General features: G+C 41.2%; 1 protein-coding gene across 1 annotated transcript in view; it reads left to right on the top strand.

The window, feature by feature from the left end:
• FNDC3B (fibronectin type III domain containing 3B) overlaps positions 1-14,911 on the top strand; it is a 182,380-nt gene that overhangs the window by 112,455 nt on the left and 55,014 nt on the right. Inside the window, exons 7-9 of the mRNA XM_033069139.1 lie at positions 5,595-5,653; positions 11,680-11,837; positions 14,009-14,068. Of these exons, the coding sequence (XP_032925030.1) occupies positions 5,595-5,653; positions 11,680-11,837; positions 14,009-14,068 (277 nt within the window). The remainder of the gene's footprint in view (positions 1-5,594; positions 5,654-11,679; positions 11,838-14,008; positions 14,069-14,911) is intronic.

Below are 14,911 nucleotides of genomic sequence, written 5' to 3'. Positions count from 1 at the left end.
TCTCTACTTTTGTCAGGGGAGCCATAGTTGTGTTTAATCATTGTTTTTTTTTATTAGCTTTTGTGTAATGAACAGAAATTTGAAATATTTAACATCTAGAAATCTCGTCCAGGCTTAATTAATAATCTTTAGTGTATTATAGGATCACATGGTGTGACTGACTGTTTTGAATATAAATTTTTTTTTTCACAAGTTTTTTATTCTGAAGGGCTTCCTGTTCTGCCCAGTGTGGAAGTGGTGCTGGGAAGGGTTTTTTAAAGCCCTGGATTTGCCCTTCCCAGTGTCACATCTGTCAGCCAGCAGTAGCCTGGCAGTTTATCCCTGACCCTGCCCTGTCCTGGGCTGCTTCCCTGACAGACTGGAGAGCTGCATCAAACTGGATTAGGCAGGAATTTGTCCTAGGTCTAATTTTATTCAATATTTTCATTAAGGGCTTGAAGGATGGAATAAGGATTGAGGCTTATTAAATTATAGTCCATATCAGGCTCTGATAGGGTTGAGAGTGCTTGATGGGTCAGGCAAGGGGGACAAGACAGGAGGAGAGCTCTCTAATGGCCTTCAAAGAAAAAGTTTGATCAAGGCAAGAGCCATGTACTGCACTGCAGCTAGTTTTAATTAGGTTTTTAAATTAGGTGGTAGTTCTGGGAGGAATAGGAGATTGAAAACCCCAAGAGTCAAGTTATTCTGAAGACAAAGAAGAGGAAACTTGTAAGCAAGCTCTGTAAATGGGTCCTCAGTTTTGGTGCTGCCAGGACCTCAGCTGGCACCTGGTGGGCAGAGCTGTGCCACATCTTCACAAGGATGGACACAAATTTAAAAAACGTGGCAGAGGACAGCAGCAGGTGGGGTCTGTAAAAGACAGGTATGGAGAAATGAGCTTGGTTTGTTAAAGGAAGACATTCCTGCAACAAAGAAAGGGGTGATGAACTTGCCTGGGGCAGATGTGCAGGCAAGAAGGACTGAGCTTCAGATGCAGCAGGGAGAGGTGAGGTGATCTTTCCTGTGATGAGGAGTTAGATGCTGTGGTAGTTCACCTAGCTGAGAAGTTTGGAGGTTACCATGATCATGGGGCAGGAGATAATTTCTTTGTCATTTATTTTGGAAAAAGGGGCTAGGGAGTCATGTCAAAGAAATGGTTTGGGTATAGATGATCATGTTTCAGTGTAGGAGGATGAACTTGGTGACTCTGTCACATCCCCTCTGGTCCTGTGACTCAGCTGCTGCGTGACATCTGCAGCTTTAGGTTTGTTCTTGTACAAGGAGCTTATTAACTTAAATTTCTGCAATTCCCTCAAAGTCTGTATGTGTTCTTCGTGGTGTCTTAGGCTTTGACATGGGCAGGCAGCTCACAAAGGAGCTGGGCTGTGTTTTGAAGAGTTCATTTTCTTGGGGGCTGTAGGTTGTGCTGTACGTGACTGATGAAAGATCTTTCCCAGCATTAAAGGCGGTCACAGCCCCGATAAATCTGGAACAAATTCTGAGAAAGCATGTCATGTTATGACTGGCATATCTGTGAGCATGGAGCTCTGCTTGAGAATTAGGCTCAGAGTTTGCAAAGTGCTGGTGCTGATGTCATTCCCTTGGAATGGAAAGGCTGTTGAAACAGTAAATACTTTCTGTGGCCAGAAGCTAAGTCTTGAGCTGGACCTTTTCCTCTCTTCGAAGGAAAGAATGCAGAACAAACCTAAAATGTGTATTTGCAATGGGAAAATCTTAATTAGTTTAGAGCTTTTAGCTATTTCAAACCATTTACATACACAGCTGCTGTTCATGCAAACATGTAAACTATTGATGGAAACTTCAAACTTACCTTGAACTGACATTTTCCCCTGTTTTTTAAAGCTGTGCTTGGTGTTTAAAAGTATGGTTGGAAATGTCTGAAAATTATATTTGTGCTGTACGTGCAGAAAGGAACATAGGCATGGGCTAACAGAAGCATAGAATAAAAGGCTTTTAGTTCAGCAAGGCTTGACACTGAAACCCTGTTAGCACCAAACAGCTGCTGAGAAAGTGTTTAGATTTTAGGGGCATTTACTCCTGCTTGTATCTATAGAGTTTTGTTTATGATTCAAAACAGTGAAAAAAGAGAGGACTTGATGTGGTCCAGGTCTTTCAGCTGGCTTTTCTGCAATAAAAGATTAGTCTGAAACATTGGATCCAAAGAACCCATGGCCTGGGAATTAGAACCTAATGCTGGAGCTTGGGAGTGCTGTAATATCTCTCAGACAGTGGGATTAGCAGGGTAACTCAGATTTTTGTACTGTCCCTCAGAGGACCCCATTGAGCATTCACAAGGAATTCATCCCCACCCCCAGCTTCCTCCTAGGAGGAAGAGTTTTGCCATGACAGATGTGGGGAACAGATGTTGAGAGGAAAAGTTAAAATGGGACAATGACCTGAAGTGTTAGCTGGGCTCTTCCCTGACGTGACTGAGCTTCTGTTCCCCATGGCAATGAAGGAAGGCAGCTCCTGCCCCTGACTTGGAGATTTTCTGTCTTCCTGTCAGAGCTCAATCAGCTGAGGGAGAGGAAAGGACGAAGATTGAAATGCAAATCAGCTGTCTGTTATTCAGGGACTGTTAGTCCCAGGTAGGTGAATCATGCTCAGCCACCCACCACCTTTCCTGAGCAGTTCTAGGTAGCTCTTCTGAACCCAAATCACTGTTTCACATCAAGACTTGCCCATTTCTTGCTGCTGTTCTTGCCCACTTTTCCACCACTGCATCTGTGATGTCCAGCAGATGCCCATGCTTCTTGTCCCTACATGCTCCAGTGAGCTAATTTAGGGTATAGAACTAATTTAGAGTGTAGAGTGTGGCTGCTGAGTAAAGCACAGAGCCAGGAGGAAAGACCTTCAGCAGATTTGTTTTATCAGAGCATATCAGATGGTTTCTTTCCTTCTCTATCATCTTCTGTTTTAGAAGGCTTTCTGCTCTTTGTTGGCTTGGAATGAAGATGTTGAGTTTGATACTGGAGAGATTGGCAGGTCAGAGCAACTTCCCTGCTGAGGGAGGGATTTGGGACAGGTCTCGTTCTCTTAGCTTAGTCTAGCTCAGGAGACTGTGAATAATCGTGTTTATTACAGAAAGGAAGTCAGCCATCTGTAGAAACCTGAGATTTTTTTTTTTATGGCTCTTGAAATGGGAAACTAAGTATTTGGAATAGTGTAAATACTGTAATTCTTGATAACCACTCCTGAGGTCCCCTTTCAACCTGCAGTGTTCTCTGATGCTATTGTAGACATCACTTGTGGATATTTACTGCTCTTCTGCCTTTAATATTTGCTTTATTTTCACAGGGCATTATTGGTTATTTGTATCCCATTCCCTCTCTCCCCAAAGTCTTTGAAGAAGACTTTTTCCTCCTCCAGCTTATCTGTACAAACACTTGGTGACATAAATGTCACATAAATGTCCATATTGACCACATAAATGTGCACATGTCTGTAATAACCCAAGGCTTCTGTATCTGGTACCCAGAGCCCTTCTCTGTGTGAACAAGATATGAAGTTGGGACACCAATGTGAAAAATTCCATCAGTAGGACACTTAATTGAGAAGTTTAATGAATTAATTAAATTATTATTTATTTGCTGGGCATACCCACCTCCCTTAAGCCTTGGAGTCAGTTCCTGTGCCTGGAGCAGTTTGAACCCTCAGCCCTGATCTGCAGAGGGTCAGAGGACTCAGTCACTGTACAAAGCAATCACCTTTATGGGAGAGGGAAATGAGATTTCTTTGGGCTTCAGGGTTTGTTTTCCTCTCCTGCTCAGTGTGACAGAGCATCCTTGCTAGAAAGCAGAGAGAAGAAAGAAAATTCAGTCCACATGTTTGGGATTGAAGGTTGAGAGTGATTCACGCTCAGCTTCTGGGGGTTGTAATTAGGGGTGACATAATAACCATAAACTTTTGATGAAATAGTAGCAGCTTTTTTGTTACACTCAGAGCTGCAGAAGCTGCTTCTGATTAGCATCCCTTCGAGATAAGCCTGCAGGATCTCCAGTGTGCAGATCTGGCTCCAGCCTTTTGTGACACAGTTCAGCTTCTTTACTGATGCTGAAAGGAACCCTGCATTCTGAAACACCCCAAATTTTGACATTTTCACTTGGATCAGCATCTCAGCTTTTTCCTTAGACATTTTAGTCCATCTGTGTAATTTTGAAATCAGTATTATCATATTCTGGCTCAATCCTGCCAGTTTGTGCTCTTTATAATACACTCTGAGGGTTATCTGCTATGGAAAAGAAACAGTCTTGCTATCCTCAACTTCTCCTGAAATATTACTACTCATTTCTTTTCCAAGTGGCTGAGACTAAAAGGAATCCAGGAATGTGTGCAGCAGGAGATCTGTCATTCCCAGTCCACACCAAGGTGCATTCTTGTAGGGAGAGATGGGCATTTACACTGGAATTCTGCCATCAGCACTCAGCCAATTCTATTTTTTGGCAGTCGAGCACATGGAATTTTTAAAAAGAAGATGTACTTTTTTAAAGCAGGTCACAGACAAAAATAAAGACACATTCTTGGGCTACGAGAAGTAGGTCAGGTTTTGGGGGAATCATTAGTGAAAGCTGTTGATCTGATCCCACCTGTTTATTAATGTTTTTTGCTTCCTGTGCCAAGTACGTCTGGCTCATTTTGCTTTAGGTGAGATATGCTCTTCTGCTTTGGTGAGCAAACTTTTTGCATTAACATTTTCAAAAAGAAAAATCCAAAAAACAGGAAAATATGTTCCTAGTTTTCCATTAGAGAGTACTGTAGTGGAAAGTGAGGCCTCTCTGTGCTGTCGTCCAAAAGGAATAAAGCTGCTTTGTGTCACCTCATTACTCTAAGCTGATGTTTTACCTCAAGATTGTTTTGAGGAGGGAAGATGAGGGAAAAGCTGGTTCCACTGCTCAGAGCATGGCCTCTGCAGCACCTTCTCTACAATTATCCCTTAATTTAGGGGGAGCATTTGGCAGCCTGTAGGTACCTCTGTGTAGCCCCTGCTGTACCAGGCAGGGAGGAGGGATTGCTGCTGGTCAGACTTTGGAATTTGCCTGCATCACTTCATTGCCTCCCCAGCTGGAAGGTGGCTGTGAAGGAGCTTTGGGCATCCCCCAGTTTAGGGACAGGCTCAGAGCAGGCACCTGTGTGGCTCCCCTGGGTTTACCATGGGACAAGGACACTTGTCCTCTCCAGAGCCCAGTCTGCAGCTACTGGAGTGAGGGTGGGTTTGGTTAACAAACCAGGCTTAGGTTCAGCAGGAACTGAGAAACCCCTGGGCTTCTTTCACAGCCAAATTCTGGAAAAAGCACCCTGGTTTTACTCTCCAAATACAGATCACAATTAATAGCACTGTTTGTGTGGACACCTCTACAAATAGTCTCACATTTCTGAATATCTGTAATTACTGGAAGTTTCATTCTCTCCTTTTTCTCTTTTAATTTTTTGTACTATTAATCCATGTAACTGCTTGCCTTAAATTCACAAGGCAACTGATGCTCCCATGCAGGTAATGTCTGTCTCCCTCCCCTATTTTTATTTATGTAACTGAAACTTTTGTTTAATTTTGGTAATTTATTTCTCTTCCTCTTTCCACATTCTCTGTTTTACAGAATTTGATTCAGAAACAAAAAGGGTTCAAGACATTCTTTCTGGAATGGAGAAACCACAGGTATGTGATGCCAAATTGCCAGACATTCAATAGCAAATGTGAAAAGTAGATTGTGTCACAACACACTGCTGATTTCACAGGGGAACACCTCGGATTTTTTTCCCTTACCAGATTGTTGCCAATAACTCATTTTACTGGGATATAAATCTGAAGGATCTTTTGTGCTCATGGGTGTTTGAGGGCTCTGCCCACTCCAGGAATTGCACCAGTTGTCTTTTTCCAGAGGACAATTCCCAGTATTCATAGTATAATTCATGTTATGGGGAACTCAATGCACTGGGATGACTTGTATAGCTCTTACCCCCTCTCCCCTGGGTTTAACTTTGTCATGGGCAATTTATGTCTTTAATCATGATTAAATTAAGCTAATTCTATTATTCAATGGCAAATTACTATAGTCTGTGTTTGTCTGAGCCATAAAAGCCTGTGAATTATGATGGAATTAAATCACCCTGTAAATAACCCTAATGCTGAGTGTGACTGCAGTCAGGTGAGGTTATTAATAAATCTGGTTGTAAGCCCTTTTCTAGTTTGGAGTGTCAGATGGAAGCCAGAAGAGCACTGTGGGTCTGAATGAATGGTCCAAGCCTGCACTGGAAGAAGCAGTGATGGGAGAGGAGACAGAAATCCCAAAGCACAGCTTATCTCCTTTGCTCTCCAGAGCTCAGGACTTTCTCTGTCCAGCTGGAGAGATAGGATACAAATAAGCAAATAAATAAAAAATAGTGGTGGAAAGTTCATGGGAAGACTTGGCTCAGCTGATTGAGGCTGATACAGAGACACTCTGCTGTGGGAGCCTTGGCTGCACAAGTGACAGAGCTCAGGGAGAGCCAGGTGTGAACACCACCTGAGTTTAATTTTTTTTACTTTTTTCTGATGGATGCCTTTGTTCTGAATAAATACAAAAGGTGTTTGGTCTTAAATTGCTCCATCAGTAGGTACTGGTGTCCTGGCATGGGGAGGAGCTGGTTCTAAGCCAGGCCTAGAGATGATAAAACCAGCCTGAGTTCTGCTCACAAGGAGGAGTCACTTCACTGTGTGTGGAAACAAGTGACAATACTGAGCTGAAGACTGAAGAGTTCCAGGGTGCTCAGAAGGGAAGAAAGTGCACTTAGTACAGAATTAGGCTTGTTTGTTGTACAGAGGGAGTCAATATTTTTGTACCAAGGACCACCTGAGTGTTACTCATTTGGTCAATAGCCACAGCCAGGTGCTTTTACAAAGATCCAGAGAGCTGACAAGAAAAATGTGTTGTTTCATACTTTTATCTTTAAAGGTAGGAAGACAAGCTGTTAGAGCAATCTGCAGGATTCTGAGATCTGGACAATTAAATTTATGGTAACCACAGCCTTTAAAGCAAAAAGAAGCAAAAAACAACAACAACAAAGACAAAAAAAGTCTCCCTTTAATTGTACCAAAAATAGGATATTAAAAAAAAAAAATTAAACCATGGCAAATGCTGGTTCAATAATAATGATATTTACTGAGGTGATGTTGGAGATTATCTGTTATTCTCTCTCTGTAACTTTGACATTTGTGAGTAATTAAACTCACAGGACTCTCACCAATTGTGAATTGCTGTGAATGATTCTCTGTGTGTGTAGTCAGTATTACATCTGATAGAAATATATCATATTATGCATAAATAGTCATCTTGCTCATGTTTCTTGGCAAGTCTTATGCATATACAAGTGAAAAATAAAACAATGTATGGAAAAAAAACCATGCAAAGCAACAGAACACAGAGTGGTGAGTCAGTGACAAGTGGGTGATGCTGTGTCTGCAGCACATGGATTTGATTTCTCCAAGTGGGCAGCTCCCTCCATCCATGGGGGCATGAAACCATGCAGAGGGATTAGCCTTGTGAGCAACTCCTGCAGGAGAGCCATCCCTGGGAGGTGTCTGGATCATACAGGTACCTCTCTGACTACAAAATACACACACTTTTAAAATTATTACTTCGTGAAAGGTCTGTTTTCAGTAATAGATATTGTTACCTGTTTGAGGGATGTGCTGCTGAGCTGTAAATTTAATCAGAACTTTGTCCCTTTAACAGCCAGAATTTTAAAAGGCACCTTTTGCTTTCAATCCCCCATGGTTTTGTGTCAACAGAAATATGTTTTTAATTCACATTATCACAGACAAAGTAAGCATTCTCTGAAACAAATATCTTGGTGAGGGGAGGGAAACTTGACTCTGGTTTTCTGAAATGGTGTCATCTGACAGCCAAGGGGCTGGGGGGGACATCACCCCCCATGGGGAATCACCAGGGCTCTGTCAAACCACAGCTCAGACATCAGCCTGGCTTTCCAAAAGGCAGCCTGCTCCTGCTGACTGGCTCTGCAGCAAAACTCATATTTAATCACGGGGGTTTTTGCCTAAAATTGCAGGATTAGAGCCATAATTTAAAAGCAGAATCTCAACCCAGTAATAACTGTGAATTCATTTGACCCCCAAGCCTTTCAGACCGTGCCCTCGAGGGAGTAAATGAATGTTGCTCGCAGTGTAGTTCTCACACACACAATGAGCCCCCGAACCACACGATGCCTGTGAATGCTCACCCGGAATTTGAAAGATAATGGAAGTTGTACAGAAACATTTTTCATTACCTGAAAGATGGGAAGGGCCGATACTCATCAGTCTTGTAACCTTATTGAAGTGGTGCAGGAGTTGGATTCTTTCCCAGGGGCTTTTATGGAATAATTATTTACACCACCGAGTTTTGATAGAGCAGAAAGGAGGCATTTACTGTGTAAACTGAGAAGTTTTCAGAAACTAATTAACTGTGCTTTTCAGCAGACGTACAGAACTCCTTGTGGGAGAATCTTTTGTTAGGTCTCAGCTAAAAGGCCAAGCCAGCCCTCTTCAAAGCAAGCACAGTGATTTTGGGGACAGATGAGACAGGCTGGGGGAACTCAGAAGCAGCATGAAGGTTTACCTGCCCAGCCTGGGAAAAGATGCTCTGGCTGCTTATATTTTGTCAGATGGAATTAGTGCCCTGTTAATGAGCAATAAGCTGGTTTTTACTGATGGTGAGGTATTTCTGTCTGCAAGTTCAGAAGGGCCATTAAGCTCACTATCGTGGTGGTGGCTGGGCTGTTCCTTACAGCTTGGAGAGGGCTGGTCTAGATCTGTACCTTTGGAAAGGTGTTTGTGTAAGTTAGAAAAGTTGGAGCTAGAGATACTGAACTGTTTTACAAGTGCCTGCCTGTTCTTCTCAACATATCATAAGCCCATTTATTTAACTTAGCTTTTTTCACAGCAAAACTAGTGCTTCCTGCTCCACGTAGGAGTTCCTTGGTAAACTTAAGTGGTGGCTTTGGCCATGAAAGGAGATGTTGGCAGGTGACTGTGATATGGTATCAGCCTGTTGGTCAGGGAGAGCAGATAGGTTTATCTCAGCCACACAAGTAAATCCATTCCCAGCTGACGTGCACAGCCCAGGGAAGGAACAGATTTGCCTTTTCTGACTTATCTTGCAGACAGTGACCCCTCACTTGCTTTCCTACACTTGCTGTGTGTGCTCAGTGCAGCTAAGACTGGCATTTAACAATTTCTGGTGTTTATTTTTAAACCTGCAGCAGCAGTTGCTGTGTACCTAGGAGCTCCAAGGCAGCCACTCTGGGTGCTCCTTCCCTCTGAAATTAATGGTGCAGCTGGAGCAGCTTAGCAACTGCCTTTGGACTTTTATCCTCTGTGTGCTGGCTTCACAATAATAGTCTGACAGTTTCTAGCAGTTAGCCCACAAGATACTTTCTCTTATTTTAAGAAACCCAAGGCCTAACTTTTTACAGATTGCTGGAGTTCGTGGAGGGCCAGAGTTTTGCCGTATGTGGAATATATACGTGTGTCCTTGGGAGTAGTCATAGAGAAAAACATTTCAAATAGAACATTGGCAGGATATCTTGCCTCCAGCTCCAAGTCTGTCTGAATTTATGAAAAACAATTATGCAAGCATATTTCCATAATAAAAGAAACTGCATGTTGATGGGCTGAGCTGGCATAGTAGTAATGTCTGTTAAAAAAACCTAAAATCTATTTGGATCTTGTTAATCAGTTTTTTGATCAAAATACTATTTTAAATGTGGATTTTTAGCTCTTCAGTATCTTTGCTACAATTTCATTTACATACATGTGTGTATATACATTTATGTGCATATATCCAAAAAAATTAACTTCCTTTTCTTGAATCATTCAAGATTCTTATACGGTATCTTATCTAGTATCAGGGTTAACTGTTCCAAGATTTTAAAATAAACATTGATTTTAAAGCATCAGAAAAATATGATAAGAAAATGTTATGAAAGCAAGAAATGCCATGAAAATTCATAAGAAAATTTGTACGTCCATGTTTTTTACAAAGAAAGCTTGATGCTACTTAGATCTTCTTGCCTTAAAACTTATTTTTCACATTAGGTTGAAAAAGGGTTCTCTTTTTTTGGCAAGACTTGAATGTGCTGCTATAAATTAAAATCTCTAACTTTTGAGATCATGGTGTTTATGATGAGACATTTCATGGTGTCACCTACTTGTCAGGCTGTTAAAAATGGATTTATGACTTGCTCAGAAAGAATCTGGTTGATGTATGGGTATCAGACACAGCAGTTGCAGTGCTCATCAGCTGGAAGCAATGTGTTTCCACATGAGAAGGTAAATATTCTCTATTATAGAAATATATCCAGAAGTTGGATTTGTAAACAAGCAGTCCCTGAAAGCTGATTGCTAATACTTCATTCCCAAGTAATTTGTGGGTAAGGAGTTTCACTTGTCTCAACAAAAGTTAGGAAATGTGTAACTGAGCACCTGCAGCATTCATGTTACACCTTCTGAAATAACAACATCTTGCTCTTTGTGTTGCAAAAATCTGTCAAAATTATAGATGCAGTGAAATTTGTTGCATAGGAAAAATAAAGACTATAAACCCTAAATCTCTGATTCCTCCATATGAAGGCTAACTAAAAAAAATATTCTTTATACATTCACTACAGCTAAAAAGGAAATGCACCGTTATTTTCATGATGAGGAGTGGAGAGGTGGTGGCAGAGCATTTGAGGCTCTGGTGGCTTTGAGGCTTCCCTGGGGTGTCTCAGCAGGCTTGTGTGAAAATGTGCTGCCTTTCCCAGATAACCAGTGCAGCTCTTGCTTTTTATTTCTATTTCTTTTGAGACAGTGGCAGGGGGGATTTTTTTTTATTCTTCCTTCTTGGCCTGATAACAGAAGGCTGCTCTCTGGGAAGCAGCTTTGGGCTGTGTGCAGCTGATGTGCCCCTGGCTCTCCTGGAGCAGGGGGAAGGCTAGTTCTGTAAGCTGCATGAACCTGGCTCTCCAGAAGAATACAGTGGGGTGGTAAAACTGGTTTGGTGCAGGAGTTGGAGGTAATTTTTCCTTGTTCTGTTAAAAAAGATTCCTCACCCCTCTGCCATGGAGTTGTTGCACTCAGTGGTGACTGCAGATCACACACAGTCCTTCTGTCAAGGCACAAAGTGATTGATTTGCAGTGTAGTTTTTAATTGACAGGTTGGACTTCTATTATGATTTTTCCTTGTGCATTTGAACCAGCTTAACTTTTGAGGTTGAATTGGATTTTTCTACTTATTTGCTGTTGAGTTATTGAGGTTTCAAGTGGCAAGAAGGAGCAGGATGGCTGAAAAAGCCATTAGAGTTTCATTGAACAAGCTCCCCAGCAAAAATAACTGTGTATAAAACAATCTATAGGTTAAAGTCTTTGTTCCACTTAGTTCCAGTTCCACAGCAGCAGGTACCTCCAGAGGCATCCTTTGCTGGATGCTCAGACAGTGATGAGCCAGTTCACTGCAGGGGAACCTCTCTCTGTATTCCTCATCTGTTAGAGATGATTTCTTGCCATGAATCTCTGTTTTTCTTTGTATTGTTCATCATTTCTGACCCTTTATTTTTCAACTCTAGCTCCAAAATTTCCATTTTGCAAGGAATTGATTGTGAAGATGCAAGCAAGAAACAAATGCTTACAGAATTCAGATTTCAGATTAACTGATGTTTCTTTTGTAGGTCACAAATATTCAAGCAAGAACAGTTTTGCTTTCCTGGTCACCTCCCCCTGGCCTTCTCAATGCAGATAGACACAACAATGGTTTGCCTTACACCTGTACCTACGAGGTTGCCTTATCAGATAAAGGGAGGGATGGAAAATACAAGACCATTTACAGGTAAAAAACATCATTTTTACACGTTTTTTTGTTCATTAGGAGTAAATTCTCTGAGCTTTTCAGGGTGTATCCTGGCATGGCCATCAGTCACAGAAGAAAGGCACATTTGAGCATCCTGTTTCCTCACCAGAGGAGCTTTCAGGGAGCTGGTGGAGTGCATGTCACAAGGTCCCTAATTGCCACCCCATCCCACCTCTCCAGCCTGTGGCACATCCTGCCCAATGCCATCACTCCTGTTGCCAGTGAAAAGGTTACTTTTTCTTTTGTGCTAAATGTCAAAACCTTTCGTGTACACCATGCAGGCAGGAGAGCTGCCTTCCTAATGGGCTGGTTTTGTGTGGACTTGCAGAATTTAGAGCAGTAAAATCTTGTTATTTCAGCTAATGAGAAAAATGTGAGGGCTTTGGTGCTTTGTGGTGTCTTGGATGAGCAGAGGAGGGAGTACAGCAGTCAGCAGGTTACAGAGGCTCCCCAGAAAAACCCAAATACTTGGCTCTCAGAAGGCTTCAGTAAAAGTTTTGAGGGATTTCTCTGTGTCTCCATGCAGTGATCCTCTGAGCTCACTCTGTGATCAAGTACATATGGTGTTATGCCTTTCTTTTTCCCTGCTGGTGACGTCTAGGAAAGAGAATTTGGAGATGTGACCTTGGCTATTGTGAAATAGCTAATCCTTCCCAAATCTCATTAAATAAAGTCCAGGTGATAGAACATTTAAGGAATTACCTCTTGAGACCAAGCCATCTCCTTTCTTAAGATGTCCTGTGAATTAGGGTATCCCACTTGGTATGCTGAAGGCAGGTCTTGGATAATACAAAAAAGGGTCTATTAACCAGGGAAAAGCTGCCTGAGTTTACTCTTTTTTTCTGGCATTTACAACACTTGTTTGTGAGCCAGTGTGAGCATCTCCATAGTCAAGTGTGTGCTGCTGAGCTTTTAAAGTGGGAAGGACACTTTCTAGTACTTCTTGTGCTTGATGGCTGCACATTTTCCCCTGGTTGTGAAATGTTGTGCATCTGTTTTAAAGCTGCTGGTGGTGATGTGTCTCCTGCTGCTGGCCAGAGTGCAGCCTTTAGCCTGATGTGGTATGTTCCATCAGGAGCAGCAGTAATTGTTATTACTATAGGCAAAAGAGAGTTTGCAATATGTTGAATACATTGTCTTTGGAAGGAGGTGCACTCATCTCAGAGGGGAAAAATTGGCTTTGCAGAGCATTGTATTATATGAAATAAAAAATAAAAGGCTTTCTGGTGGATTTCTGGCAACCCAGCAGGCATGTGCTTTCTGGTGGATTTTGTTCTATTGGTTTTGAGACATCTCCCTGTATTTGTCCAGCTAGCTATGAAATATTTCTTTATGCTAAATTGAGAGCTTTCTTGTTTCCCATATTTTAGGAAAATCATGAATAAACCAAGCTCTTACATGAGATGACTATTACTTATTAACCACTGACCCGTACCTTAATCTTCACAGATTTGGCAACACATGACTGAGCCCAGTGTTCATTTACCAGCAAACAAGCCAGAAGGAAAAAGAATAGCCCTAACTATGTTGGCTGCTTTTGAAATTAATAGATTGTACGCTGTTTTTTTCTTAAAATGTCTAAAACACTTTGCTTTAAGTTGTCTTGGTATTGAAAGAGAGCTGGGTCCAGCTGTTTGGGTGTTAATTAAATGTCTCCTTGCTGTGGTCCTCACAGGGAGTGTGGTTCTGGAGGAGAAAGCAATAAGTGACACAGTTGTGCAAAAAACTCTGCTTCTTCCTCTGAAGTTGAATGGGTCACTTTGTATAAAGTGTTTTCAATAGGAAATATGCAGAAACTACAACAATAATGTTTGGGTTTTGCTCTTTTTGGCTCTGGGAGAGTTGAAAGCCACAATGAGCTTTATACAAATATCAGCAAAATATGAGTATTGAAATAACCCCATATATTTAGTTTACTGAATAAATTGGTGTGATAAATTCTTTTCTCCTGTGCATATGGAGCTTTATGAAGTTTTAAGAAACATGAAGTGTGTTGACAAATTGTTGGTATATGGTTTGCCACTGTTTTTCTCAGGAGGGATTATTTTTCTTCTTTCAAGTTACATCACTAGAAAATCACTAGCTGTGCAGAGTGTGATACTCCTTTTCATAATTTATTAATTGGTTGGCTTTGGATTTCTTTCCTGCAGTGGAGAAGAATTAGAATATCACCTGAAGGACCTTAGGCCAGCAACAGATTATCATGTCAGGTGAGTTAGCATGATTTGAATGTCACTTAAATACAAACTCTTCAGTTATATGAGAATAAATGTGAAAGATTGTAAAGTAAATACACAGTGTAGTTCAAGAGTTTCATGGTCACCTCTGTAGGTGTGTGTTTCAGTGGTTTTTAAATATTTTACCATAGATTGTATCTTGGATTATTTTTGAGCAATATCATTCATTGTGTTGTTGTCACTGCTGTAGTAAGAGGCAAAAAGAAGTTTATGTACCTGTATTTCTGTATGGACAACAGGCCTGGAAGTGCTTATGTATGAAAGTAGAGTATCTGAGGTCATCTAAAAAATTGACTCAAGCAATTGGTGTTTCTGCAGTTCCTGTAACATGAACACTGAATGTACCCCACGCTTTTTTCATAAGTAGCCACACTTTGGGAAGTAAATCTGCTGAATACAGATCCATGTGACCATGGTCACTGCAGCATTTATTCCAAGAAAAATAAGGATTCACATTGAACTGTGCTGATATTTTCATAACCTATTTCTCTTTGATTCTGAAGGTGTTTTACACCTTTATTAACTATTAACACATTCCAGTTTTACTCTCTGATGGTTTTAACACTGTGTTACCTGCTCATGTTGCTTTTTTTTAAGACTTTTATTTATGAACCAAGGCTTTGAATTTACATCCTGTTCACTTACCCTCAATATCCTTTTAAAAAAAATTCCTTTCACTCCTGTCTATTGTTCCCTTCTGTTTTTCCAGACAAGGCCTAGGTTTGGCACAGTTTCACGTCAAGGTTACTCCTGTTTGTAAAACTTTGAAGAACAAACACCTTCTTTCTGAGCTCTTAAAAAAAAATCCAACACCAA

Source organism: Catharus ustulatus, chromosome 10, assembly GCF_009819885.2.
Source record: "Catharus ustulatus isolate bCatUst1 chromosome 10, bCatUst1.pri.v2, whole genome shotgun sequence".
Taxonomy (NCBI): domain Eukaryota; kingdom Metazoa; phylum Chordata; class Aves; order Passeriformes; family Turdidae; genus Catharus; species Catharus ustulatus.
Note: the sequence above shows the minus strand (reverse complement) of the source record. Positions and strands in the feature narration are given on the sequence as shown.